The following is a 26,850-nucleotide window of genomic DNA, read 5'->3' as shown; positions in this document are numbered from 1 at the left end:
ACGTCAGTTTCTGTGAATGTAAGGCATTGCGGGTCGCATCCACTGATTGTTTTAAATTCATATCCATCCATTCATTCTTTGTCCTCACATTTTGAATTCTGGTCAGTGGAGACTTTTGGACTTTTGTCATTCCATTTCGTCTCATTTTGTACCATTAGGGGTCGATGACCTCTATGTTAGGCCCCTTAAAACAACAAGCATAATCATCGGCATAAATAACTAACAGGAAGGCAGCCATGCCATAATGTTATGAGTAGGGATAATAGTCGTATCTATTGCTAATTCCTTTAACCTGTCAGCGTGGAGTGCTGAGCACTGCTCGTCGTGCAGTGAGCATCGTGTGTGGTGGAGTGACGAGCACTGCTCGTACTGTACCGGGCTTTAGCAGTTATGATCAAAGCTGTTTGTGTTGTAACTCATTTCTGCTTGAAGCAGAATGTTTCAGCTTTCGAGCAATATACCTTGATCCCTATTTTGCTAGTGTTTTGTCACTGAAATTCGAATGATATTTCAAGGAATGTTTATATCTGCCACCAGGGGACAAGCGCTGCTTTTGTCTGCTATCTGGCGACTACTATGCACACTTCTTGCATTATACGTTCATTTCCTCTTGGGGAAGAACCTGGCTGTCAACAAAATCATAAATTTTATCTATAAAGGGCTCTCTTGAGATTCTTTTCCGTCCCTTTTCTTTATTACACGCTGTCTTGAATTCCGTCGGTCTTGAGTGGAGGTGGCTTTTATAAACAAGTGCAGGTTATCGAGCTTGGAAATAGAGGATGTTTTAGAACAGTTCTGACAAAAGTTTCTTAGATTCAGATGGTGATTTGAGTGATATGGTTGACATCACTATACGCCACGTCCTTGGTTCAGAATCAGATACGATTGATAGTGCGCAGAATGGTAATCTGCATGTCACGGCTAATACATTTCGTGGGAAAACATGTCTAATTATGTGGGTCTATAGAACAGTTTATAGGGAACCCAGGACCTCAGAATGAAGCCGTTGGGGTATGTGATGGTGTGACTGTTTTAAAGATGTTCTTTACGGATGAGTTAGTGGAACTAATAGTTCGTGTAACAAATTTATATGCTGAGCAAAGAATCCGATCTAGGTTTTTATTGCCACTTCGTTCCAGAATGCAGGATTGGAAACCAGTCACAAAGTACGAGATACATGTTATGATTGCTCTTTATATGCTTATGGCTATGTAATTAATTACCTTGACACAACTATCACCAATTAGTATATATGATATTTAATTTTTGTATAGAAATTTTTCAGTACTGGTTAGACAGCATATTTCAGTATGTTTTGTATTTAACACTGGCATTTTCATTTCAAAATGACAAAATATACTTGACATAAGTTTGTTTATTTCATTACAAGAATATTAATGTTTCTGTTATTTATGTGGGTTTGGCTTGACTAAGATGCACTCTATGAATACATTTAGCTATGGGATCGTTAATTAGCAAGGACACTGGGGTCAAAAATGGTAAAATCTTAAGGGGACCATGATAGGGAATATAAATATCTGTGGGTGAACAAGGAGTGGCAAAATTTTGATGAAGATTGATGGAAGTCAAATGCATGCTATTCGTTGTGAGGGAGATTTGGATAAATTGTAATTTTTTTCATCATAATGTTATTACTTTTTTAACTTGACTTTTCTTTAGCTATGATCATGAGTTTTTCGCTTACTATCAAAATGAGAAAGGACTTGCAACTAAGGTTGACATATTTATCCAAAATCTCCTGTGCTCTTCATATGATGTGGTCGTACTGGCTGAGACTTCCTCTATCAAATAGTATATATGATAGTGAATTATTTGATAGCAAATATTTAGTGTTCAGAAATGACAGAGATCCTTTAGTCACCGGTAAGGAGCAGGTGGGCGCATCTTGATTGCCATCAAAAAGAGTTTTAAGGCAAAACTATTATCCAAATACACTAGACAGCATTGTGAATCACTTACTATTTGTATCTCAAATACGAGTGTAATTCCAAAAATAAGGTCTCCTATTTTTTTATAAATACAGAACTCTGTTCGTGTGGCTGTTGGTCACAACATTGTGAAGAGAGTTTCCCGCGCTCGCATATAAACATGGGCATGGCACGCTGAAGCACTCGGTCTTGCCTTAGCAGCCACTGAGAATAAAGCTCCCGTTGGATGTTATCGTCAAGTGCGAAGTGCGCGCAGTTATTCGGTTTTTTAATGCAAAAGGTACTGAACCGATTGAAATCCATAGCCAATTGACGGTAAGTGTATGGTGAGTCGTGCATGGATGTAAAAAATGTTTGTAAGTGGTGTAGTGTGTTTGCAGCCGATCGGACTGAAATTCACAAGGAACAAAGGAGTGGGAGACCGTCAGTTTCCGTCGAGAGAGTCGTGAAAGTTGAACAAATCATGCGTGAAGATCGACGGATCACCCTGGATGATCTCTGTACTTTGGTTCCTGAGGTTTCCCGAAGCACCGCTCGCAGAATTTTAACGGAAAAGTTGAAATACCGGAAAGTGTGCGCAAGATGGGTGCCATGCATGCTGACTAAAGCCCACATGTGGCAACGAGTTGATTCTTCAACGCTTTGCTGCTGAACAGGACAACCTTTTGGACTCAACTGTCACGGGTGATGAAACATGGGCATTCCACTTTACACTTGAGACCAAGCAACAATCACGCCAGTGGCGGCATCCCTCTTTGCCAAAGCTACGGAAATTCAAACAAACACAGTCTGCCGGTAAAGTCATGACAACTGTGTTTTGGGATCAAAAAGGGGTATTGTTGGTTGACTTTATGCCCACTGGGACCACATTTAACGCCGACACGTACTGTGAGACCCTGAAAAACTCAGATGGGCAATTCGGAACCAGAGAAGAGGAATGTTGAACAACGGCGTAAACATACTCCACGAAAACGCTCGCTCGCACGTCGCCCGGCAGAACTCTTGCGGGACAAAATTCTGGCGTCTCCGAAAACCATAAAAGTAGTTAGTGGGATGTAAAGCAAATAACATTACTGTTGTTGTTATTATTGTTATTATTGTTATTATTGTTGTTGTTTTTATTATTATTAGGTTCATGTTTGTTGGTTACTGTAGTCACGTCCTAGTTCGTGAACCATGGGCAAAGGCTGAGTGGCCTAGTAAGTGGTCCTGAGAGTCGGGATACCAGTTGCTATGGAATGGGAGTAGGCATCTCGGACATATTCTGAGTCGTGGCCCTCCTTGTGCTCAGGCAGCTAGGACTATACAATTCACCGGTGGTCCATAACCCGTTAGAGGAGAGATCCTCGCTTGGACTTTGTGCAAGTAGGGTACCATCCTGCTTCATGAATCTACCGAGCTCAGAACATTTTAAGCAAGCGTCGGACCTATGGGAGTAATGGAGTCCCCCTCCCATTTGACAGGCGAGGGACTCCTTGGAAACAACTTGGCGAACGAACTGGAATTCGATGGGGCGCTATCAATATTAATGGGGCTTATGGAAGAAAGAAGGTAGAACTGGCTGAGTCAGCAAAGAGGATGCATCTGGATGTGCTAGGAGTAAGTGATATTCGGGTAAGGGGAGATAATGAGGAAGAGATAGGAGATTATAAAGTGTACTTGACGGGTGTTAGAAAGGGAAGGACAGAGTCTGGGGTGGGGCTTTTTATCAGGAATACCATTGCACGCAACATAGTTTCGGTTAGGCAAGTAAATGAGCGAATGATGTGGGTAAATTTGTCAGTTGGAGGAATTAGGACAAGAATTGTGTCCGTGTATTCACCATGTGAGGGTGCAGATCAGGATGAAGTTGACAAGTTTTATGAAGCATTGAGTGACATCGTGGTCAGGGTCAACAGCAAGGATAGAATAGTGCTAATGGGCGATTTCAATGCGAGAGTTGAGAATAGAACTGAAGGATACGAAAGGGTGATTGGTAAATGTGGAGAAGATATGGAAGCTAATGGGAATGGGAAGCGTTTGCTGGACTTCTGTGCTAGTATGGGTTTAGCTGTTACGAATACATTCTTCAAGCATAAGGCTATTCACCGCTACACGTGGGAGGCTAGGGGTACCAGATCCATAATAGACTATATCTTAACAGACTTTGAATTCAGGAAATCTGTTAGGAATGTACGAGTTTATCGTGGATTTTTCGATGATGCAGACCACGATCTGATCTGTAGTGAACTAAGTATCTCTAGGCCTAGGGTAGAGAAAGTGAAATCTGTCTGCAAACAAATAAGGGTAGAAAATCTCCAGGACGAGGAAATTAGACAGAAGTACATGGATATGATTAGTGAGAAGTTTCGAACAGTAGACAGTAAGCAGGTTCAGGATATAGAAAGTGAATGGGTGGCATACAGGGAGGCTGTAGTAGAAACAGCAAGGGAATGCCTAGGAACAACTGTGTGTAAAGATGGGAAAAGGCGAACATCTTGGTGGAATGATGAAGTGAGAGCAGCCTGTAAACGTAAAAAGGAGGATTACCAGAAATGGCTCTAAACAAGGGCCAAGGCAGACAGGAATTTGTACGTAGATGAAAGAAACAGAGCGAAAAAAATTGTTGTTGAATCCAGAAAGAAGTCATGGGAAAATTTTGGTAATCTGGAAAGGCTAGGTCAAGCAGCAGGGAAACCTTTCTGGACAGTAATAAAGAATCTTAGGAAGGGAGGCAAAAAGGAAATGAACAGTGTTCTGAGTATTTCAGATGAACTCATAATAGATCCCAGGGAATCACTGGAGAGGTGGAGGGAATATTTTGAACATCTTCTCAGTGTAAAAGGAAATCATCCTGGTGGTGTTGCAAACAGCCAAGCTCATGGGGAGGAGGAAAATGATGTTGGTAAAATTATGTTTGAGGAAGTGGAAAGGATGGTAAAAAAAAACTCCATTGTCATAAGGCGTCAGGAATAGATGAAATTAGACCTGAAATGGTGAAGTATAGTGGGAAGGCAGGGATAAAATGGCTTCATAGAGTAGTAAAATTAGCATGGAGTGTTGGTAAGGTACCTTCAGATAGGACAAAAGCAGTAATTGCACCTATCTATAAGCAAGGGAACAGGAAGGATTGCAACAACTATTGAGGTATCTCATTGATTAGTATACCAGGCAAAGTATTCACTGGCATGTTGGAAGGGAGGGTGCGATCAGTCGTTGAGAGGAAATTGGATGAAAACCATTGTGGTTTCAGACCACAGAGAGGCTGTCAGGATCATTTTTTCAGTATGCACCAGGTAATTGAAAAATGGTATGAGAGGAATAGACAGTTGTGTTTGTTTCGTAGATCTAGAGAAAGCATATGACAGGGTACCGAGGGAAAAGATGTTCTCTATACTGGGGGACTATGGAATTAAAGGTAGATTATTAATATCAATCAAATGCATTTATGTTGACAATTGGGCTTCAGTGAGATTTGATGGTAGAATGAGTTCTTGGTTCAGGGTACTTACAGGGGTTAGACAAGGCTGTAATCTTTCACCTTTGCTGTTTGTAGTTTACATGGATCATCTGCTGAAAGGTATAAAATGGCAGGCAGGGATTCACTTAGGTGGAAATGTAGTAAGCAGTTTGGCCTATGCTGACGACTTGGTCTTAATGGCAGACTGTGCCAAAAGCCTGCAGTCTAATATCTTGGAACTTGAAAATAGGTGCAATGAGTATGGTATGAAAATTAGCCTCTCAAAGACTAAATTGATGTCAGTAGGTAAGAAATTCAACAGAATCGAATGTCAGATTGGTGATACAAAGCTAGAACAAGTTGATAATTTCAAGTATTTAGGTTGTATGTTCTCCCAGGATGGTAATATAGTAAGAAAGATTGAATCAAGGTGTCGTAAAGCTAACGCAGTGAGCTCGCAGTTGCGATCAGCAGTATTCTGTAAGAAGGAAGTCAGCTCCCAGACGAAACTATCTTTACATCGGTCTGTTTTCAGACCAACTTTGCTTTACGGGAGCGAAAGCTGGGTGGACTCAGGATATCGTATTCATAAGTTAGACGTAACAGACATGAAAGTAGCAAGAATGATTGCTGGTACAAGCAGGTTGGAACAATGGCAGGAGGCTACTTAGAATGAGGAGATAAAGGCTAATTTAGGAATGAACTCGATGGATGAAGCTGTACGCATAAACCGGCTTCGGTGGTGGGGTCATGTGAGGCGAACAGAATGAGGATAGGTTACCTAGGTGAATAATGGACTCTACTATGGAGGGTAAGAGAAGTAGAGGGAGACCAAGACGACGATGGTTAGACTCTGTCTCTAACGATTTAAAGATAAGAGGGATAGAACTAAATGAGGCCACAGCACTAGTTGCAAATCGAGGATTGTGGCGACGTTTAGTAAATTCACAGAGGCTTGCAGACTGAACGCTGAAAGGCATAACAGTCTATAATGTATGTATGTATGTATTATTATTATTATTATTATTATTATTAATAATAATAATAATATATTTGTTGAAGAGGTGAAAAGCCTACTGATGGTGAACTAAAGCCTAAAAGATCGAGTGGTCCTGATGGCATAACACCGCATATAATTTGGACTTGTGTTGAGTTATTGGCTAATCAATTGACTTCCATTTTTAATTCTTCTATTTGCACTTAATCCTTTCCTGATAAATGGACAATAGCTAAAGTTACACCCATGTTTATGACAGGCAGTTCTGTAATGATATCTACTTATCGTCCAGTGTGCATTATCTACGCAATATATGCGAACATATATTGCACAGTAATATTTATAACCATATTAAGATTGCATTATCTGAATATCAACATGGATTTTTAGCCATCAGATCAGTTATCACCAATCTTGGGAATTTTATCAGTCCTTCCGGGTAACGCAAGATTCTGATCTTGGGCATCCTTAGTTTTTAATTCTAATTAACCCTCCGTTCGTCACGCCTCATTTCTTAACGCTACTGGTCACGGGTGAGCGTGGCGCTCACCAGTAATGTAATATGTTTTTTGAGGCCTTTTTGTTATTTTTTGGTGTTATTGTTTTAATTTTGATACTTGTTTATTCTTTAATTATTTTTTTGTTGATAGGTTAAGTTAAATACAATATTCATTGAAACAGAATACACATAATTATTGCAAACACCATGGTAAAGTACTTAATGCTACACATGCTATTTTTAAATACATTTTTCTTACTATTCTACATGTGAAATATGTGTTTACATATTTTACAGCGAATAAATAGGAATCTAACACTGCACAATGAATAACTACAAATTACAATAAAAATTATTGTTGTGAAATGCATAATTAACAGTCCAATAATTATAAAGTTAACATTATTATGTCACTGATAAATGCTTTTTTTTTTTTCGACCATGCATGCTGTGTTGTGGGCTCGGGGTACATTTAGTCACTGTCTTCCATGCCTATCTGAACACTCCCGGGGCACCTCTGACAAATACTGACAGTGTGTTGACCACATATTGGGAGCTGACATTTACTGCATCTTGTCATTGTTTTTCGATTCTTCTTCTTCGGGCAGTAGGCACATTTCGCCCTAGCTTGGTTTAGTTGTGGCAGCTCTTCTTATGGTAGCCCAAGGTTTTGTTGCATTCTCATTCGAAGATCTGAATGAATGCCACTAGTAGAAGCTCTCCTCGCCGCGTGATTCTTGGTCAGATCTAAAGCCAATGTTTTCAAGAACCTTTCTTTGCACCATCTCTTCATTCGTGTTGCTTCGGAAAATGATCTGGGCGTTGATTCCTCCTATATCCAGTAATGTGAAAAATACACGAAAAGGGCATCGATAGCACATCCTTGCTATGGTGTACAGAGTTTTTATCTTGTCTACTACGTCCACCCCTCCCTTGGTAAGGTTGTAAAACGTAATGACTGTAGGCTTCCTCAAGTCACCAGAAGATTCATCGATCTCGTCAGAATCATGCATACTTGATATTAGTATCACGTTCCTGTATTTTCGTGTCACGTAGAATACTAACAAAGCATCCTCACCGAATGCAAACAGACTAGAATTCACTTCCCTTTGCCTAGTGTTCACAATTTCTGGTGGGATTGCAGTCTTGTTCTTTCTGATGGCAGCAACAACAGTAAGATTGCCATTTCTCACCAGTTCATTCACTAGCTCCACTGAAGAGAACCAGTTGTCCATCGTTATATTACGCCCAGTGTTTTTTATTGGTTCTGTCAATCTTTTCACAATGGCACTTGGTCTGTTATCGGTAACAAATGGCCCATCCAATTGAACTCCAGGGTAGATCTCCATATTTTAGGTGTAAAACATCTGTGAATCCACCATGGTGAAAATCTTGAGACCATACTTTGCTGGCTTCTTTGCCATATACTGCCTGAAACTGCACCGCCCTCGAAAAGACTCAAGCATCTCATCAACTGTGACATGCTCTCCTACGGAATAGCAAACTTTACAGCGCTGTACAAAGCCCTCAAATATTTCTTGTATCGCTGCCAATTTATCGACGCATTTCCTTTAATTTGTCATCTGAGCATCATCAAATCGGAGACATCTCAAAAGTAAGTAAAATCTCCGGTATGACATCACTAGACGAAATATTTCTGGAGCTGTCCCATCCGTCACCCACAAATCTTCAACATTTTGATGAGAGGACTGTGTCACACCGGATAAGTAAAGTAATCCTATAAGAGCCCTGATTTCATCAATGTTGGTATCCACAGCATACCTCTCCCGAGAATAATTAGCTCTTGTAATGCGTAAGCGAACATTCGTATGAAACACAATTTTCTCCAACACACTGTCTGGGAAGTAGAGGGCCCACGATTCATGTACTGTCTTCGCATTCTGTGCAACACGTGTTACTCCTGGTGGATGAATCACAATGTTTCTTTTCTTCCTACGTTTGTTGGGGCAAGGGGGATGAATATTCCACAGAGTAATGTTGTCACGGCCAACATACTGAGGAGCAGGCTCAACTGGCTGACCAGGAACGGCTTCGTCCCCAGAAACATCAGATGCACTGTCGTGATCGCTGTTGGCGTGTTGCTCTGTATCTGAGTACTCAGAATTTTCATTACTACCTTCAGATAAGAGAACTGTCTCATCATCCGACTCCTCTAATAACCAATTACAAATCATGGATTCTTGATTCATGACTTGTAGGCTGATATGGTAAATAATGTGGAAGTTGGAAAAATGTAACGCCAATGGTTGCGGGTGAGCGACTCGCTCACTTATGATGCGCTGTTGTCATTAACAATGCCTGGCTGCTAATGAAAGTCGAGCCGCACCCTGCAACATTGTTGGATTTGCTCAGAACATCTTTGAAAAGGAAAGTGAGCGCCGCACTCACCCCACGACCAACGGAGGGTTAATCATTTACCGAACAATATTTGCCACTCTGTTTACTTTTTGCAGATGACTTGAGACTTTACAGACACATTAGCGACCACAAAGACCAGGATGAGATGCAAAAGGACATTGATGTCATTTCTTGGTGTAAAATGAAATGGCATATGGCTTTTAGTGCCGGGATGTGTCCGAGGACTTCGGCTCGCCTGGTGCAGGTCCTTTGATTTGACTCCCGTAGGCGACCTGCGCGTCGTGATGAGGATGAAATGATGATGAAGACGACACATACACCCAGTCCCCGTGCCAGGGGAATTAACCAATCGAATCGAACCCGGGACCCCGGTCACCAAAGGCCAGCATGCTAACCATTTAGCCGTGTAGCCGGACATTTCTTGGTGCGATATTAATAATTTGCCTTTGAATGTTATTAAATGTAAATACATGACGTTTACCAGGATGAAGGAATTTGAAGCCCCAGCCTATCATATTCGCGGGGCAAAATTGGGTAGGGTTTTAAAGTTTAAGGATCTTGATGGTAAGTTAACGTTCAACGATCGTATCAATACCATAACAGAGAATGCTAACCGAATGCTAGGATATTTGATAAATTCGAGACCTTTTACCCAGCTGTCTGTACTGAATAAATTGTTACCTTAGTAGGGAGCACGATTTACTGGCACGTGAATGAACTCCTGTGGGACTAAATTTTGGCACCCCTGCGTCTCCGGAAACTGTTAAGTGTTTAGTGGGATGTAAAGCAAATAACATTATTATTATTATTATTATTATTATTATTATTATTATTATTAGTAAGGAGTATACTTGAATATTCTGTAATAATTTAGAGATCATACTGTATACAAAGCAACAAGTGGATGCTATTAAAATTGTACGAAACAAGTTCCTACGTTATCTTTATTTCAAAACTTTTAATATTCTTTGCCCTTTCGACACATCAACCCAGTTATTGAGGAATAGATTTCAATTTCTTTCATTGAAAACCAGATAGCCCTTAATTTCTATACAAATACTAAGTAAAAATTTTAGTAAGATGATTTGATACTTTGGAGCTGTTAAACTGCATTTCATTTCATGTTCCACAGACAAGATCACGTCAGCACCAATTATTGCCTGTCCAAAGGTAAAAAAAATTGCATCAGTCAAATTCTCATTTTGTAAAAGTGACAACGCTTTTTAACACTACTATAAAACAAGCCGATATATTCACCGAATCGGATAATGAATTCAGTAAGAAAGTAAAAGCCTGCTTTTACAATTTGTAATTTTTTAAATAATTCTTTCTGGTATTCCTCATGTTTCTCAGCATACTCATTTGTTTGTTTTTTGCTTTGTATTACCATATAATTTCATAGTGTATTTTTCATTTCTTTTAAATTGTGAGTGGTATCATATATAATTTTAATATTCAATTTGTTTTATTTTGTTTTTTTGTTGATTTTTAACTTTTTTGTTAAATTTTAACTTCATATATATACTGTAGATTGATAATGAATGTTAAGAAAGAACTTAATTGGGTGTAAAACCTGTGTAATTTCAAATAAATAAATAAATAAACATGGAGCTTATTTGGAATAAAAATGATTGATGGCTTTGCTAGTAGGCATTTTTTTAACACATACTTCATTGCAAATGGAGAGGATGGTAGGTGTGTGCCCCTCATTATACCTTTTTTTGTTTCTGCTTATAAGAAACTACTAATCTAGCCTTTGCTTGGCTCCACACTTTTTGCTCTTCATCCGGAGTGGGATTATCAGGAAGTAGCTGATCACTCATCAAAAGATTCAACAAGGGAGAATTAGATGTGAATGCAAACATCAGGGAAACTGGTTTGCATGTGTGATTCATGTGCCACTGTATTGAAAGCATATCTCAACTAATGGATGCACGTGTCGCACTTAGAATGATTATTGTAATGGAATAATTAAAGCAAACCTCAGATTGCAATTAATTCTCTCAGCCAAACTAAGGCATGGATAATGGGATGATGTGATTACATGAGAAATGGATAATTCAAAGCAATATTTATGGAATTGTCTACCAGTAAAAGCACAAGCCTTGCCATAAACCAAGGATTTAGGTGGGCCGAAAGATGCAAAGATGGAATTTAGGCGTGAGATAGTGGTTTGGGCGTTCACAAGACTTGTGGGAGAAATCCAAGAAAAACAGGTGAATCCATCTAAACACACCAGGGCATAACGATTTCCTTGGTTTGTAGGTTGGAACAGACCAGCATAGCTGATAAAAAGCCTTTCCGTAGGTTGAGTGTGTAGAAGCAGCTTAAGAGACCATCACAGTTATTCACACTAGGTTTACTTGCAGCACAAATTTTGCAACACTGACCAACACCTTAATTTCATTATCCATTCCCTTCCAAATAAAATAGGATATGATTTTTAAACGACGTTTAAGTACTCCTCGGTGACCTCCGATATGTGGAACATGGGTAATACTGGAAGATCATAGAGGCAAGAACTTGGGGACATATAATCTTAAATCTTTTGTCATTTCTAGCCTTACACCATACTACACCCTTGATAATCTTGTAAGGCTTAATAACCTTGCCAGAATTCAACTGGTCTACAATGGATTTAATTTCATGAACCTCAGATTGAAGTTTAACAACATCCTGATAAAGCGGTAGATAATCAGTTAAAATAGCATTAGCGGACACAGATACCACTACAGGTATTTTAGAGCTCATGTATGGAGATGCCATCGGTAGAATTGGGGGTATCACTACTCAATATCCTGAGAAAACCATTGACAACAATATTTTCCTACCTCAAATGTGGCGGACTTGGAAATTAAAGGCAGATGTATGGATGGCTCAACGTGTCTATGTTCGTGAAAGATTAGATCAGCTCAACACCCAAATCAGGGCTTGGTTAACGGTCTCAAGATGAAACTGGACATGTTCGACGTACACATAAAATTTCTCAAATGAAAAAAGTACTGCAAAACATTCAAGCTCGTAAATTTAGTATTTAGCTTCCAACGGAGTTAGGGAGCGCATGGCATAGGCCACAGGATGCCTACCTAGATCTGTATCCTGGAATAGGCCACAAGTGATGATGGAAGAAGCAGCATCAGTTTGTATAATGAATTCTTTAGAAAAGTCACATATGGCCAAAGTGGGAGCAGTAGCTAATGCGCACTTCAATTTCTCAAAAGATTCTTGCTGATATTTACCCCAAACAAATTTAGCATTTTTACGGTGTAATGCATTGAGCAAAGCTGTGATTTGGGCAAAATATGGGATAAATTTTCTAAAAAATTTGTCATTTCCACGAACCTAGCATTTTCTTTTTGGTCCTTTCGAGGGGAATTATAAATGGCTTAAGTCTAGATTGATCAGTCAAAACACCACTAGGCGACACTACATGACAAATATAGGTCAATAGGGGCTTGGTGAAAGATACCTTAGACAATTAGATAGTCCTGTCCACTTTAGGTGACGTAGCACTTCCTCACGATGTTCCACATATTCCTCAAAGGACTCGCTAAACACAACGTTATCTAAATAATGGTACACATAATTAAATTTAATGTCAGAGAAGATGGAATCTAATAGCCGGGTAAGATTGGGACAGATTGATGTACTGCCCTCTTATTGAGAACTCTATAATCAATAAATGGCCTGAATCCATCTCGGGGTTTTGGCACGAGAAAAATAGGTGAAGCGTAAGCACAAGGAGATGGTCTGATGATACCATCTCTGAGCATTTCATCAACTAATTGCTTTAAAATCTTCATGCGGGGAGGAGCCAAATGGTATGTTTGGTGAACGGACGGGAATTTGGTCAGATACATCTATTTTATATTCTAAAATGTTGGTCACTCCCAGCTTATCAGTGAACACTTCAGGAAATTTAGTACAAAGGTTATGAATTTGGCTAGCCTGGCTATGATTGAGATGACAGGTAAACAGAGTTCATTAAAAGGTGCGTTAGCATTAATCAACATATGATTCACAGGGTGAACAAAATTGTTCAAGATGGTTGAAACTTAAATGATAGCTCACGACCCTGTAAATCCATCAATAAACCAACAAGATGAAATTGGAACCAAGAATAGCATTACAAGACAAACCTCCAGTTACCGGGAAATTAAATTTCCACGCGAAAGCGTAAATGCGAACCTTAACAGTTCATGACCCCTTTATATCCAACGGAGCTCAAATTCGCAGCATGGCAGAGTTTAAGAATTACGTGATTACAGCTTGCGTTCACTTGTACATGAAATGTTGGAGTTTAGTGACGAGGACAATGACTTCAGTGACTTCCATTCAGATAGTGAATATAATTCGTTCTCTGGAGTACGAGGCACAAGTGGTACAGAACAGCATTCTGGTGCTATCACAGCCAATGGTCGCAGTTTCGAGTGTGACACCTCGGGTGACGATGGAGAGATACAGGCAGACTCAAACTGCAGTAATATGTCAGGGCCTATTATGTGGGTAGAAGATGGACAGAAAAGGAGTAATTTCCAGCAAAATTCATCCCTGTGGTAAAAGGACAGTTCTTGGATGTAAAGTCTCCAGAGGATATTTACGAACTGTTTGTGGACGATACTATCTGTCAGTATATTGCTGAGCAAACTAATATTTATGCTCAACAGAAAATTCTTGGGAAAACACTGGTGAACAAAATGAAATGGAGGAGTAGGAAAAAAGACTGGATTCCTACAAATAAGGATGAAATGAAATTTTATTCGGACTTTTGCTTCTTCAAGGGATTATCCACAGACCTACGATGGGGCATTATTTTTCTCGTAACAAGTTACTGGCCACGCCCATATTTTACGAGATCATGACGGAAAAGGGGTTTTTCCTTCTCTTGAAATTTCTCCATTTTTCTGACAATGAGGCATACGATGGGCAGATGTCTCCTAAACTATACAATGTAAAGCCAGTCTTCGATCACTTTGTGAAAATGTTTCAACAGGCTTACATCCCGGATGACCAGCTATCCATCGACGAATGCCTTCTTCTGTGGAAAGGTCGCCTTGGCTGGAAGGTATACATTCCAAAGAAAAGGGCCCGGTTCGGAATGGAATGTTACAGAATTTGCGAAGCGAAAACGGGTTACGTGTGGAATATTTTGTAGTACACTGGAAAATCAACAATGAAGTCCATGGCATTGATCTATCACAGTCTCCCAAGTCAACGAGAATTGTGTGTACTCTGCCAAATGATCTACTGAAACAAGGATACCTGATAAGAATGGACAACTATTATAGCAGCCCTGAATTATACGACCTGCTAAATGACCTCGATACTGACGCACTGGGTAACAGTAAGAACCAACCGGAAAAATCTCTCTAAGGAACTTATGAGTAAAAAGCTGAAGACAGGAGAGGTAACAGCTGCTTATTGAAAGAAACTCATGGTTCTAAAATGGAAGGACAAGAGAGACGTTTGCATGCTCGGTAGTATCCACGATGCTGAAATGCGAACTGTCCCTGTCAAAGGAAAGGACGAAACCAAAGAGAAACCTGTAGTTTGCATTGACTACAGTGATTCTATGGGAGGGGGGGGATCTTTCCGATCAGTACGTCATTACGTACTCCACAACAAGGAAGCGAATGAAGAAAATTTGCCGGCAACTTCTGGACCTCGTGGTATTCAATTCATTCATTATTTTCCGACAACATGGAGGACAATTCAATCACCTGCAGTTCAGAATTCACCTTATCGATAAAATCCTCGAAAATTCCACAGGTTCAACCCCCGCCGAAGCAATGCCTGTCCTTTCAGTTAGACCACTTCCCTCATCTTCCACAAAAAGGTTCAGCTGTAGGCATTTTCCTGATGTGAATCCACCATTGGGAAAAAGGCAACATGGTGTGAAGAGGTGCATGGTGTGTCTGGCGAAAAGAGAGAGACATGAAACAATCTACAGGTGCAGCAACTGTGATGTCGCTCTCCGTGCAGCTCTGTGTTTCCGTGCTTATCACATGCAAGATGTGTAAAAACAGTGCGCGAGACGTACCATTAGGGGCCGATGACCTAGCTGTTAGACCCCTTTAAACAACAATCATCATCATCATCATCACTGTGAAATGAATGACATAGAACTGATTTGGACCTTTATGAAGAACAAAATTGCATAAATTGAATACATTGAATAGTGTAAATAATATGAGTGAAATCAGTCCTGATGTGTAAATTCATTGCGATAAAGAAGTAATTATTGTTATAAGACGACTAGAACCAGGCTACCATTGTATAAGTACATACTCTCAACTTATTATGCGATTGCAAACCCTGCATGAAATGTATTTTTCTCAACTGCGATATTTCTATGCATACTTTGGATCTCCAGTGGCAGCTTTAAAAATGTTTTGTTTTGTTTTTGTGCTTCCTTTTTTTTTTTTGCTTTTTATATATATTTTTAAAGTGTTTATTTGTGTACATCTTACTATTTACAATATGTAGATTGGTTTGAGTGAGCTTACAGTTCATCACTAGAAATATCATCAGTTTCTAATTCATGCCAATGGCTTTTAGAATCAGAACTTGCACGACTGACTAAAACTGGCTGGACTTGAATCTCTTCAGGAAGATGATATTTTGCAAATATTCTTTTTCAGTTTCTACGGCATGTTTTATACATTTTTTTCCCAAACTCGGGCATTACGTAAGGTAAGGTTTCTTCGCATAGGCGTAGCCTGGCTGCCAGTAGCTTGCTGTGAAATGACCCCCTGTGGGTGGGGGGCGCAAAGGAAGAATACACCCACGGTATCCCCTGCCTATCATAAGAGATGACTAAAAGGGGCAACCAAGGGATGATGAAATTAGAAACATGAAAATTCTTGTGATTAGTACCCCCATGCGAGGAACACCATGGGTGTACGTTACCCGTCATTAGTACCACTATAGGTGGAACACCATGGTTCTGCTTTACCAGTGAGTAGTACCATTATGAGGGGCGGGTGACCTTGATTTAGGACCCTTTTAGAAAAATGAGTATCACTCCAGTAATGAAGGTATTGTTTCACGATCATTTTTTCAGCATCATTTGTTTTAGAATCTAGTCATTGAATACATTTTGAAGTTTTAATTTTCGTTTCGTTCACCTCGTACCATTAGGGGCCGATGACCTAGCTGTTAGACCCCTTTAAACAACAATCATCATCATCATCACTGTGAAATGAATGACATAGAACTGATTTGGACCTTTATGAAGAACAAAATTGCATAAATAAACTGAGCAAACGCTGAAGAGAACGGAAAAAGCATAAATGTTCAAGAGAACTATGTCAAGAAACCTTACATGCCGTAATGCCTGAACTCTAGAATGAGAAATGCTGATGGGAAGTGTTTTTCATGACCTCTTACCATTTATTTGAATGCCAGTCACACACAGATGATCATTAAATATCAGAGGAAAATTTTAAGTAAACGGCGAAGCAATTATCACTGTACAAACAACTAGTAATCAGTAGAATCATTTCCGAGCGAGGCACGGCATGATGCAGTGTCCCGCGGTATCACGGCAACTTCTCAGGGCTTTCCCTGCTCCGGCCAGCTGCTGATCCGTTCCATCCTACCAAATACAAACTGATATTTTAAAAGTGAATTCATTTACATATTTCGCTGTCATACAGCATAACCGTTGGATATACAAAGATCACTACGCGACCAAGAACACAATTTTCCAACCACTCCAAGCCAAGGAAAAGTTACCTTACAAAATTGATAACTTTTTCCCTTGAAAACATGAAATCTTAAATTTAAGAACATTGTATATTATGTTAACATTTGTATTAAATCGTATAACAGATTTTTGAGGAACAATGTCTTAAAGTTGGCGCATGGCTGAAAAATGTTTTAAAATGGGCGCATTTTGCATTCCACAATGAAAAATAGTATTTACATATGAATTAATGATTCCAAACCTACACGATTTAATGTGAAATGAAACAAGGAAAATTGTGGTGTTATTGGTTATTCTCTAGACTTTCTGATTAATTCATAAACAAACTCCAAACTTGAGTACACATAATATTTTGGTCGACAGTAATTTAAGTTTGACCAAGTATCAAGGAATTATTGATGTACAGTATGTCTCAAATTTTCCTCTCATATCACTAACACTAACATGATGGAATACAGATTCTTCAGTCTCTTGCCTGTGTTACTCCCCATTTTTTAATCGAACATTGTGTGTTGTATGTTAGACTTGAGTGATTTACAACTAGTGCATAGCACTCCCTGATGAATAGCTCTTAACTTGTTCAAGCAGTTTTAACTAGTCATGATAGAAGTGATGCTCATTTCCATTGCACGTGTTACTAGATAGAAATTTAACAAAAATACCCACACACACCTGTCTCACAACTTTGAACTTAAAATAAAATTCAATGGAATATATGATAGCATTAGTTCGTATTGAAGTTCAGATTTTATATTCTTGTATTATATCATTACTTCCATGATTAATATGCTGTTTGGAGAATATGTTATTGCCATCCTCCATGGTGCAGTCTGTTAGTCAGCAACCTACTGTCACCTAGTTAGCAAGTTAAATTCCATTTGAAGTTATTGGTTTTTTTAATATGGTTGAATGATGTTAGGTCACTTCATGTTGTTTCAGTTTGTTGAGGACTATGAACCAACAAAGGCAGATTCATATCGGAAAAAGGTAGTACTGGATGGAGAAGAAGTACAGATTGATATTTTGGATACTGCTGGACAAGAGGATTATGCAGCAATAAGGTGAGTGGAGGAATCCTTTCTAGAACATCTGTGTGGAAGTATCTTGTTTCGTATTTGACTTCGTTCTTATAATTTTATATAAACAAGTTGCTTTAGCTCGCACTGACACACGTCTTATGACAACGAACGGATAGGAAATTACTATGAGTGGGAAGAAAGTGGCCGTGGCCTTAAGGTGAAAAATTGGGAAATCATGGAAAACCATCTTCAGGGCTGCTGACAGTTGGATTTGAACCCCCTTATCTCCCAAATGCAAGCTCACAGCTGTGCGCCTCTAACCACGTATGCAAGGCCTTCATTTCAAAATTTCCCAGCCTAAAAAATTATTTAATTTTAATTCAAGCAACGGGTACTTCAATTTAGATGTTGAGGGTGGGGGGTTAAAATGAGGGTTAATTGCATTTTATTTTTCACCCCCTCAACCCTGCCTTTGAAATTTCAAATGATATCCATATAATTTGATACTTAAATTTGAAGGACAATTAATTTCCTAGTATATCTTATTTATTTGTTCTCACATCATTTCGATGCCAGAGTGCAGCAGTGGGACATCCCAGAAAACCTTATTTTGATCAGTAACAACTTCAAAATTTTACTCTTTTATTTTGCATTTTTCAGGTTACAGTATTTGAGGATATTTACAATTTTTGGTATATAAATATTAGAAAATAAAATATTTGTACCAGTGTGGTTTCTAGTTGTCTCAAGAATATTTTACCTTAAAAATGATTTTTTGAGATGTTCTTGTGGTGCATTGAAAAGAAAGTAATGAATTAAAGATATACCATAAAAGAGGTTGCAGAAAAATTAAATACTAATCAATATACAGTAAAACCTCGTTAATTCGAAGTCGCTGGAATGCAAAAATCAGACTTCAAAGTATGTGATTTCGAATTAACCGCCAACTCCTAATTCAGATATGTCAAACCTTGCCGCATCACAAAATATTCTAAGACCCATTACTGAATGCAATTAAACTTCATTCACAGTTTAAACGTTTCAAATGCCATGGCAAAAATCTATTTCCAAAATGTGTCCAACAAGGTGCATTTACAGTATTCAAATAATGCCTTGGATAACTAACTGACAAACATAACCTCACGCAACGAAAGAAGGAAATTAAAAAAGCATGATTCAAACATGAGGATAAATTTATGCTGGCTCCCCTGTGCATGTGCTGTGTATTCATTAGACTATTGTACTGTATGCATTTTAGATGCCCTGTACTTGCATGGAAAGCACCCGACGCCCTTAAAATATTGTGAATTATCGAACTTTCCTTTGGCGAAGGGAGAAATATTCTGTCTGCATTACAACATTTTTTTATTTCCTGCCACGGCACCTCTCTTGAAATTCAGAGATGCCAGCCTTTGCCGCGTCACAAAGTATTTTAAGACCCATTAATAGATGGAATCACTTTGATTCACAGTTTAAACCTTTCAAGTACCATGGAGAAAACTATTTCTGAAATGTATCCAACAAAGTGCATTGACATTAGTCCTATTCAAATAATGCACTTGGATAAATCACTGGCAAACAACCTCATGCAACGAAAAAAATCCACACGATTCAAAGACGAAGTCAAATATTACTGGCTCCCCTCTGCAAATGCTTTTTTTTAATTACTTTACCAGAGGTGCCAACTATTACGGATTGTCTGTAATTATTACGGATTTCATCTCACGATTACGGAGTTACGGTCAAAGGGGAAATTATTACGGAAAAGCTGGCATTATCACGAAAAAATAATTTTCGGTGGAAACAAAAGAAAAGGAAAAATTTTGAGTCCTTTCGAGCCTTTCTCCTAAATCGACATTATTTCAATGCTTGTGAGTTGGCAACGATACTTATTCAATCGTGACTTCCTTTTGCTACCCATAAGCGTTGTAAAATTAATTGTGAATGAAGGATCTCAGGCGCTGCTCTTCTCCACTACAAATCCTTCAGTAATGTTGTATTTGCTGTGTTAAATGTACCTGACAGTTGACAGAAAGATTGAGAAAGAAATGAGCCCTACATTAAGCACATCTGCACTGGTATCGCTTATGGTTCATCGGTTATGTCATCGCTGTCGGAAGGATGCTTCAAGAAAAACTACACTGAAAAGCAGCTGCTGCGTGAGGAACAAGCTGCAAGGAATGTTTTGTCACAGAACCAACAGATTGCGTGCAAATGTTGTTGTGTAATATGATATCATTTTGGATAGATTGCTAGAGGGAAGGGCAAAAGGGGTGTCATTATCAAGAAGGAAGGCGTATGCTTTGGACTTAAAAACTTTTTCTCGAGGGCGGAGGGCGATTATTGACAATCCACTTCAAAGTTGGCACCTCTGCTTTACTGTTTGCATTTTTTAGATGCCTTGTACTTGCACAGAAAGTGCCCGACGCCCTTAAAACATCGTGGCTTATCGAACTTTCCTATGACAAGGGGAGGGAGTCACTCGCTTCCGTGTGCATTACAAGTTTCAACACAGTAAGATAACCCCCACCCTTGTATGATTTCCCAACTGGCGCTTCTCTAGTTTAAAACCTTATGTCCGTTTGGGCTCTGAATTAATAAAACTATGCAGTTTCATCGACAATGACAATATTGCTCAGTGCGTACAAATTGATTATATGAGCCGCTCTTTTTCGGCAATTGTCGGCATCGCCAGTGTTCGCAGATTCTGTTTCTCCGCACACTGTCCGCTACGTGATATTATGGCATCCCTCAAAACGGTGAATACAAAAGACGATTTCACTTGAACTTAGCAAATATGAAGCACACAAGTTACTTTGTGTAATTCTTCATTCTTTCTCTGGTTCTTCTTGGTTTTTGTGTTCGTCATCACTTGACAGCTCCCTTCCTGCAACTGGAAACTCATGGATGAATTTCTGGTGTATCCTTGGCATTACATTGCTCAGCAACAAAAGATCAGCCTTCCTGGCAGCTGATATTCCAGGTGGCTGTTTATAAGCTGGATTTAAGTCAATTTCCAAGTTTCTCATTTTCCTTCTTATATCTATGATTTGGGCCGATGACCTTCGATGTTAGGCCCCTTTAAACAACAAGCATCATCATCTATATCTATGATTTTGAAATTGTTTCCTTGTATGAAGTTTTATATTTGATAGTGCAATCTTCTTCCCTATTTACTTGTACTACTTTAATATCATTCTATGAGCACTTATCATTTGAATTTATATTGAAATTTTTGCTTGTGGTTTCAGAAATATTTTTCCAATCATCCATTTCTTCTGATGTCTCTTTGACAGTATAAGGCGTGCCAGTCTTTTTTGCTGTTCATGCAATGGATGCATGTAACTTCCATGGGAACAAATTGGACCACTTTTCAGAACTCATTTCATCTCCCTCTCAGTGCATGCATGCATACATCGAATCACCCTCATTTTCCATGTGTCCTGCAACTAAATACTTATGCGTAATTGTCTGAATGTCTAGAGTTTGTACACTGTATAAGTACATGGAAAAGGGGAAATTGCTTTAGTTCTGGGAAACACAATTTTCACTGCAGAAGATAACTTCTTTCTCTCCCTACACTGCATTAGGAACTGGTATGCACAAGTCATTATCTCATTTGCTCCTCTTCCTGTGCTTACATTCATGCCATAGGTAACAAAACCCCTTACAAGTTTTACAGTCAAAAATGGTAAAATTGTAAAGACTTAACTTTCTCTTGTAAAACAAGATTGAAGTTTCACCTTTTGGGAGAGATATCACTGCTTGTAGATCGAATGTTGCAACGTGATGTTTTCATTTTCTTTTGAGCACCGTTTGTCAGCTTCCTTTTTTTATCTCTGAGTATCCATTTCGCTCTTCTTCTCCCTCTGGACCTCAGCTATGTTATGTCTGTACCGCTCACAATATGTGCACAAATCGTTTTTTGGCTGGAAAAAGGAAAGGTTGAATTTGGTGTTAACATTATGCTTATAGATATGCTTTTTTGCCTTATGAGCTTTTATTTTATCATAGTTCTCAATATACAAAAGATGCATCATGCATAAATTCAATGAACCCTCTAAATACTCCCGCCAGTATTCGGGAGATAGTAGGTTCGAACCCCACTGTCGGCAGCCCTGAAGATGGTTTTCCGTGGTTTCCCATTTTCACACCTGGCAAATGCTGGGGCTGTACCTTAATTAAGGCCACGGCCGCTACCTTCCCACTCCTAGCCCTTTCCTGTCCCATCGTCGCCATAAGACCTATCTGTGTCGGTGCGACGTAAAGCAACTAGCAAAAAAAAAAAAAAATACTCCCTCGACGTTCTCACCCTACGGTAATAAGAAGGAGCTGGTCAATGACGCCATTAAAAATTTCATTTTCTATCTTCTGGTTTCCATGCTTTCTTCTTTTATCACATTCAATGACACCATCTTGGCTCTTCTTTAAAATTGTTGATATTGCATTTTCAGAAATTGAAAGTGTAGACTTGACGTTGCTTATAGATTCTAATTTTATTGCCATCTACTTCAAAGGAATATGAACAGTTATTTGATCGCTTTGCTTGTGCATTTCTTGTTTGTTTTGGTATAACTTGCTTTGTGCATTTTAATATGTAACACCTCTGCGTGTTCTAATAATCAATTTTGTAATAATTTTCAAATAACCCGTAATCTCTCTTGGTGGGGATTTACATCCGTTATGGATTTTATGTAACAGTTACTTCCACATGGTGGTTGCATTTCTTTTTCTGGATGGTATTTACCTAAACAAGAGACATAGGCTTTCTCTTAATTAACCCTATGGTTTTTTTTACATTCTTTTTCCAGTTGTTTTCATATCTTAGCCACTTTTTACTTTTATGGTCATTCTCCGTAGCGCATTCAGAATCAATGCCAAATTCAATTGGGTTTTTGTCATCACAGTTTCCTGTTTTTTTTTTGTTTTTGTTTATTGGAGGAGGAATCTGAATCTCAGCCATATATCATCACTTTTTCCAAATTTGCAACATTTTCAGGTATGAACTCTGGATGTAGTTCAGAGTTGCCATAATCCTCAGAATTAAAAATGTTAGTTGTAACTACATTAGTATTTGTGTGGAAGTCCTCTCCTAAGTCATCATTTGTACACATTGGTGCAGTTCTGTAAATTCTAGTGCACAATAATCTGTAGATTCAGGTGTACTTTTCTTCCTTCTTATACAATCAGCAGACAGGGGAGTAAGAGGACGTAGCTCATCCCTTGGCTGATCTTCCGCTGAGGCAGCCATAGGTAAGAACTCCCCAGGTATGTTAGTACCGCTGTCTGAAATATTATTACAACTAATATAACCAAAAATGAAGCAGGTTATATCGTTGTGTGATTACGTATGAGTGCTAAACGAATAAATAAATTTACTCATTCGGGACAAATATTTCAGGTTCCCTATGAGAATCATCATCTAGATCATGAGTGCTAAGTGGTAAGCACAGAGTCATGTGAAAAATACTGAAAATATAATGTAGCTTACCTTCATAATGTTTTGTTGAACTAGCTAAAACTAACTTCTTCATTGTCCTGCTCATATTTTTGCTATCCCAGTAAGCATCTGTTCAACTAAATCACTATCACAATATACTTGGTCTCATTAACTTCAGTATTTACTTGCAACAATACGTTTCCTGAACGACAACAATCACAATTGAAAAGGAGGGATTAAAGAGGTACTGTAAGCCAACAGGATTACACTGAAACAATAGAAATATCTCAGTGTGGCTGAACAGAATTTTCTTTAACCATTGAGGTTTGTTTCAGATCTACAGTGAGACAAGTCAGATATCTCAGTGTATCTCTAGAAACTTCATGATGTTACACTTAGAACCAGACTGAGATTTTGAAAAATTTTAAAACTGTATTGATATTTGAATTATTCCACTTTAGCATTTAAAAGAACATGTATTAAACTATATTCTGAGATGTCCCACTGTTGCACTGAGGTATTGATTTGTCTTATATAGTCTTGGCAGCCTGGAACAATTTGAATTTGAACAAAGAATGAGTAAGTCAGCTGGATAAAAACAGGGTTTATTTTGGGAAATTTCCTTCATTTAATTAATTCAGTTTATTAATTTAAATGTTCAAAATGTGTTCCATTGTTTGCTAGTCAGTAATAAAGCCTATTTTGGAACTCCTTGTGAACCTTTTGGAGTGTTTCTCGACTATTCCGCCTTGCTCAGGTTGTTCTATTTTCCAGTTCTTGAATATTCTCAGGCGGAGGACTATAAAGAACTAATTTCAATAGACCTCATAGGAAGAACTCGAGGTGTCAGGTCTGGTGAACTTGCTTGCCATTCTGGAGCACATCTCCTATTAATCCTTTTTCCAGGAGTCTTGTATCCAGCCACCGTCACACAGGTACTGCATAGTGTGGAGGAATGCCATCTGGTTGAAATTGCAAGATTTGTTCATACAACCCTGCATTTCCTTCTTCATTAGCTTGGTTTACTAGTGATAAGTGGATCAGTTAAACCTTGTAATATGTTTAGATACCTCCAGTTAGGTTTCTTTCAATAAAAATCCGTAGATCAATGTCATTCCAAGAATTCTAGCCTACACATGGATCTTTTCAGAGAACTGAGAATGATTATCATGAAAAAGAATCACTTCGTCACTAATATTTTTTGTCAAATTTGACTCATTTTCAGTTCTCTGAGACATTAGTTTACTAAATTCTATTCTGTCAAAACCATCCTTGCTGAGCTGTTCGTGAGTTTGTATTTTGTAGGGGAAAACGTTTGTTCATTCTTAGCGCTTAATGTATGGAACCTGCTGAAATGCTTCTTACTGCTGCAATGCTGGGTCTCTAAGGCCATTCCTAGCCCTTTCCTATCCCATTGTCACCATAAGATCTATCTGTGTCGGTGTGACGTAAAGCAAATTCTGTTACTGCTGCTACTTTTGTAAAATGGAAATGGTGTATGGCTGTTAATACCGGGAGTGTCCAAGGAAAAGTTCGTCTCGCCAGGTGCAGGTCTTTGGAATTAACGCCCGTAGGCTACCTGCGCGTGATGAGGATGAAATTATTATGAAAATGACACGTACACCTGGCCCCCGTGCCAGCGAAATTAACCAATTATGGTTAAAATTCCCGACCCTGTCGGGAATCTAACCCAGGACCCCTGTGACCAAAGGCCAGCACGCTAACCATTTAGCCATGGAGCCGGACACTACTTTTGTAATGGATGTGCAGTGTTCCAGTGCAAGATGTCCTAATATTTCCATCTGTGTAGTTTGTCCAGGTTGTTTATGTGTTTTGTTGCACACAGAGCCAGTTTCTTCAAATTTGCATATTAGAGCTATCACATACCGCTGACACATCTTTCCCACGGTGCCTCTTGTTGCAAATGGTAGCAATTTTGTGAGCACAACTATTTTGAACCCCGTACATAAAAATGATTTCTATTCTTTCTTGAAGAGCAGATGCCTTTTTTAAATAATAACCCTAGCACAACAGTTTTATTAAATGGTTTTATTCTATTCAGCTGGGCTGAGTGGCTCAGATACAGTAGTTGAGGCGTTGGCCTTCTGACCCCAACTTGGCAGGTTCGATCCTGGCTCAGTCCGGTGGTATTTGAAGGTGCTCAAATATGTCAACCTTGTGTTGGTAGATTTACTGGCACGTAAAAGATCACCTGTGGGACAAAATTCCGGCACCTCAGAGTCTCCGAAAACCATAAAAGTAGTTGGTGGGACGTAAAAAGCAATAACATTATTCTTTTCAGCTTTGACCAACAAAAACAATAATCCTACTTGCCAAGTTGGTAAAAAACAGAATCTGATAGAACATATGAAGTAGGTATACTAACAAATTAATGATCTTTCAAAAATAAGCATCAAAATATAAGGGTGACGTTTGAAATTTCAAAGATAGGGTCGAAACCTAAACTGCAAGTAACTCCCTTTTTAATTTTCCCCCTCTGTGCTCAAATTGATGTGTTTGTGTTTAGATAACAATAAAATTAAATAAATTGTTATTTAGGCTGGGAATTTCTGACATGAATACTGTATGTGTGTGATGACAGTGTGCTGCAGGAACTGCTTCAACAGTTAGCCTTCGCTCGCAGTCATCCATGATACACAACAGTTTATGGTAGCAATATTATTATTATTATTATCATTATTATTTAGAATGCCATCTCCCTACGATAGTTGGCGCCCCAACTGATTATGATTACTTGCAAGACAGTAGCTCGAAAGATTTCAATGGAAGTTCGTCCATACCAGTGGCACAAGTCTTTAAGCAGAAATTTCTTAGTCTCTCTACAAATCTCGTCCTTCAATTTTCCAAATGGAAAATTCTAAGTTCCCATGGAGGGAATTAGATATTTTTCACCAATAGAGCATGTCAAAAACAGATCAGATGTAAGACTTTTCAGGCGTTTGCTCTATTAACCAGCATTTCGTTATAGGTCTGACATTAGACTCATCAGAGTGGGATGTGTCAGACCCTACCCACTGACGCTGGGGTGTATGCACATCCCACTCTGATGAGTCTAGTGTCAGACCTAAGATGAAACGCTGGTTAATAGAGCAAATGCCTGAAAAGCCTTACATCTGGTCTGTCTTCATTTTTCCCCTCGATGAGTTGGAGTGGCTCATATCGTTCACCTAACGTTGATGGTGGTTAGTAGGTCTTTTTTTTCTTATTCAACAAATTGAGACACTTACTCATTGGTCTTCCTTTCTACCCAGAATATTCTAAGCATTTTGTAAGAGTACATTTCAAAAGCTTCAGTCCGCCTCCCCCCATCAAAGCGCTGAGTGTCCAACCTTCGAAACCACAGGACAGGGAAAACATAGCATCACAAGATCCGAACTCGGAGCTAAAGGTTGAGATCTC

General features: G+C 38.9%; 1 protein-coding gene across 4 annotated transcripts in view; it reads left to right on the top strand.

Annotated features, from left to right (window-relative positions):
* The window catches only part of Rala (Ras-like protein A), a 358,449-nt gene that overhangs the window by 43,696 nt on the left and 287,903 nt on the right, over positions 1-26,850 (top strand). For all 4 annotated transcript variants that reach the window (XM_067141589.2, XM_067141588.2, XM_067141587.2 and 1 more), the window contains exon 3: positions 17,911-18,032. In XM_067141589.2, the coding sequence (XP_066997690.1) occupies positions 17,911-18,032 (122 nt within the window). The remainder of the gene's footprint in view (positions 1-17,910; positions 18,033-26,850) is intronic.

The sequence above is a fragment of the Anabrus simplex genome, chromosome 2 (genome assembly GCF_040414725.1).
Source record: "Anabrus simplex isolate iqAnaSimp1 chromosome 2, ASM4041472v1, whole genome shotgun sequence".
Taxonomy (NCBI): domain Eukaryota; kingdom Metazoa; phylum Arthropoda; class Insecta; order Orthoptera; family Tettigoniidae; genus Anabrus; species Anabrus simplex.
Note: the sequence above shows the minus strand (reverse complement) of the source record. Positions and strands in the feature narration are given on the sequence as shown.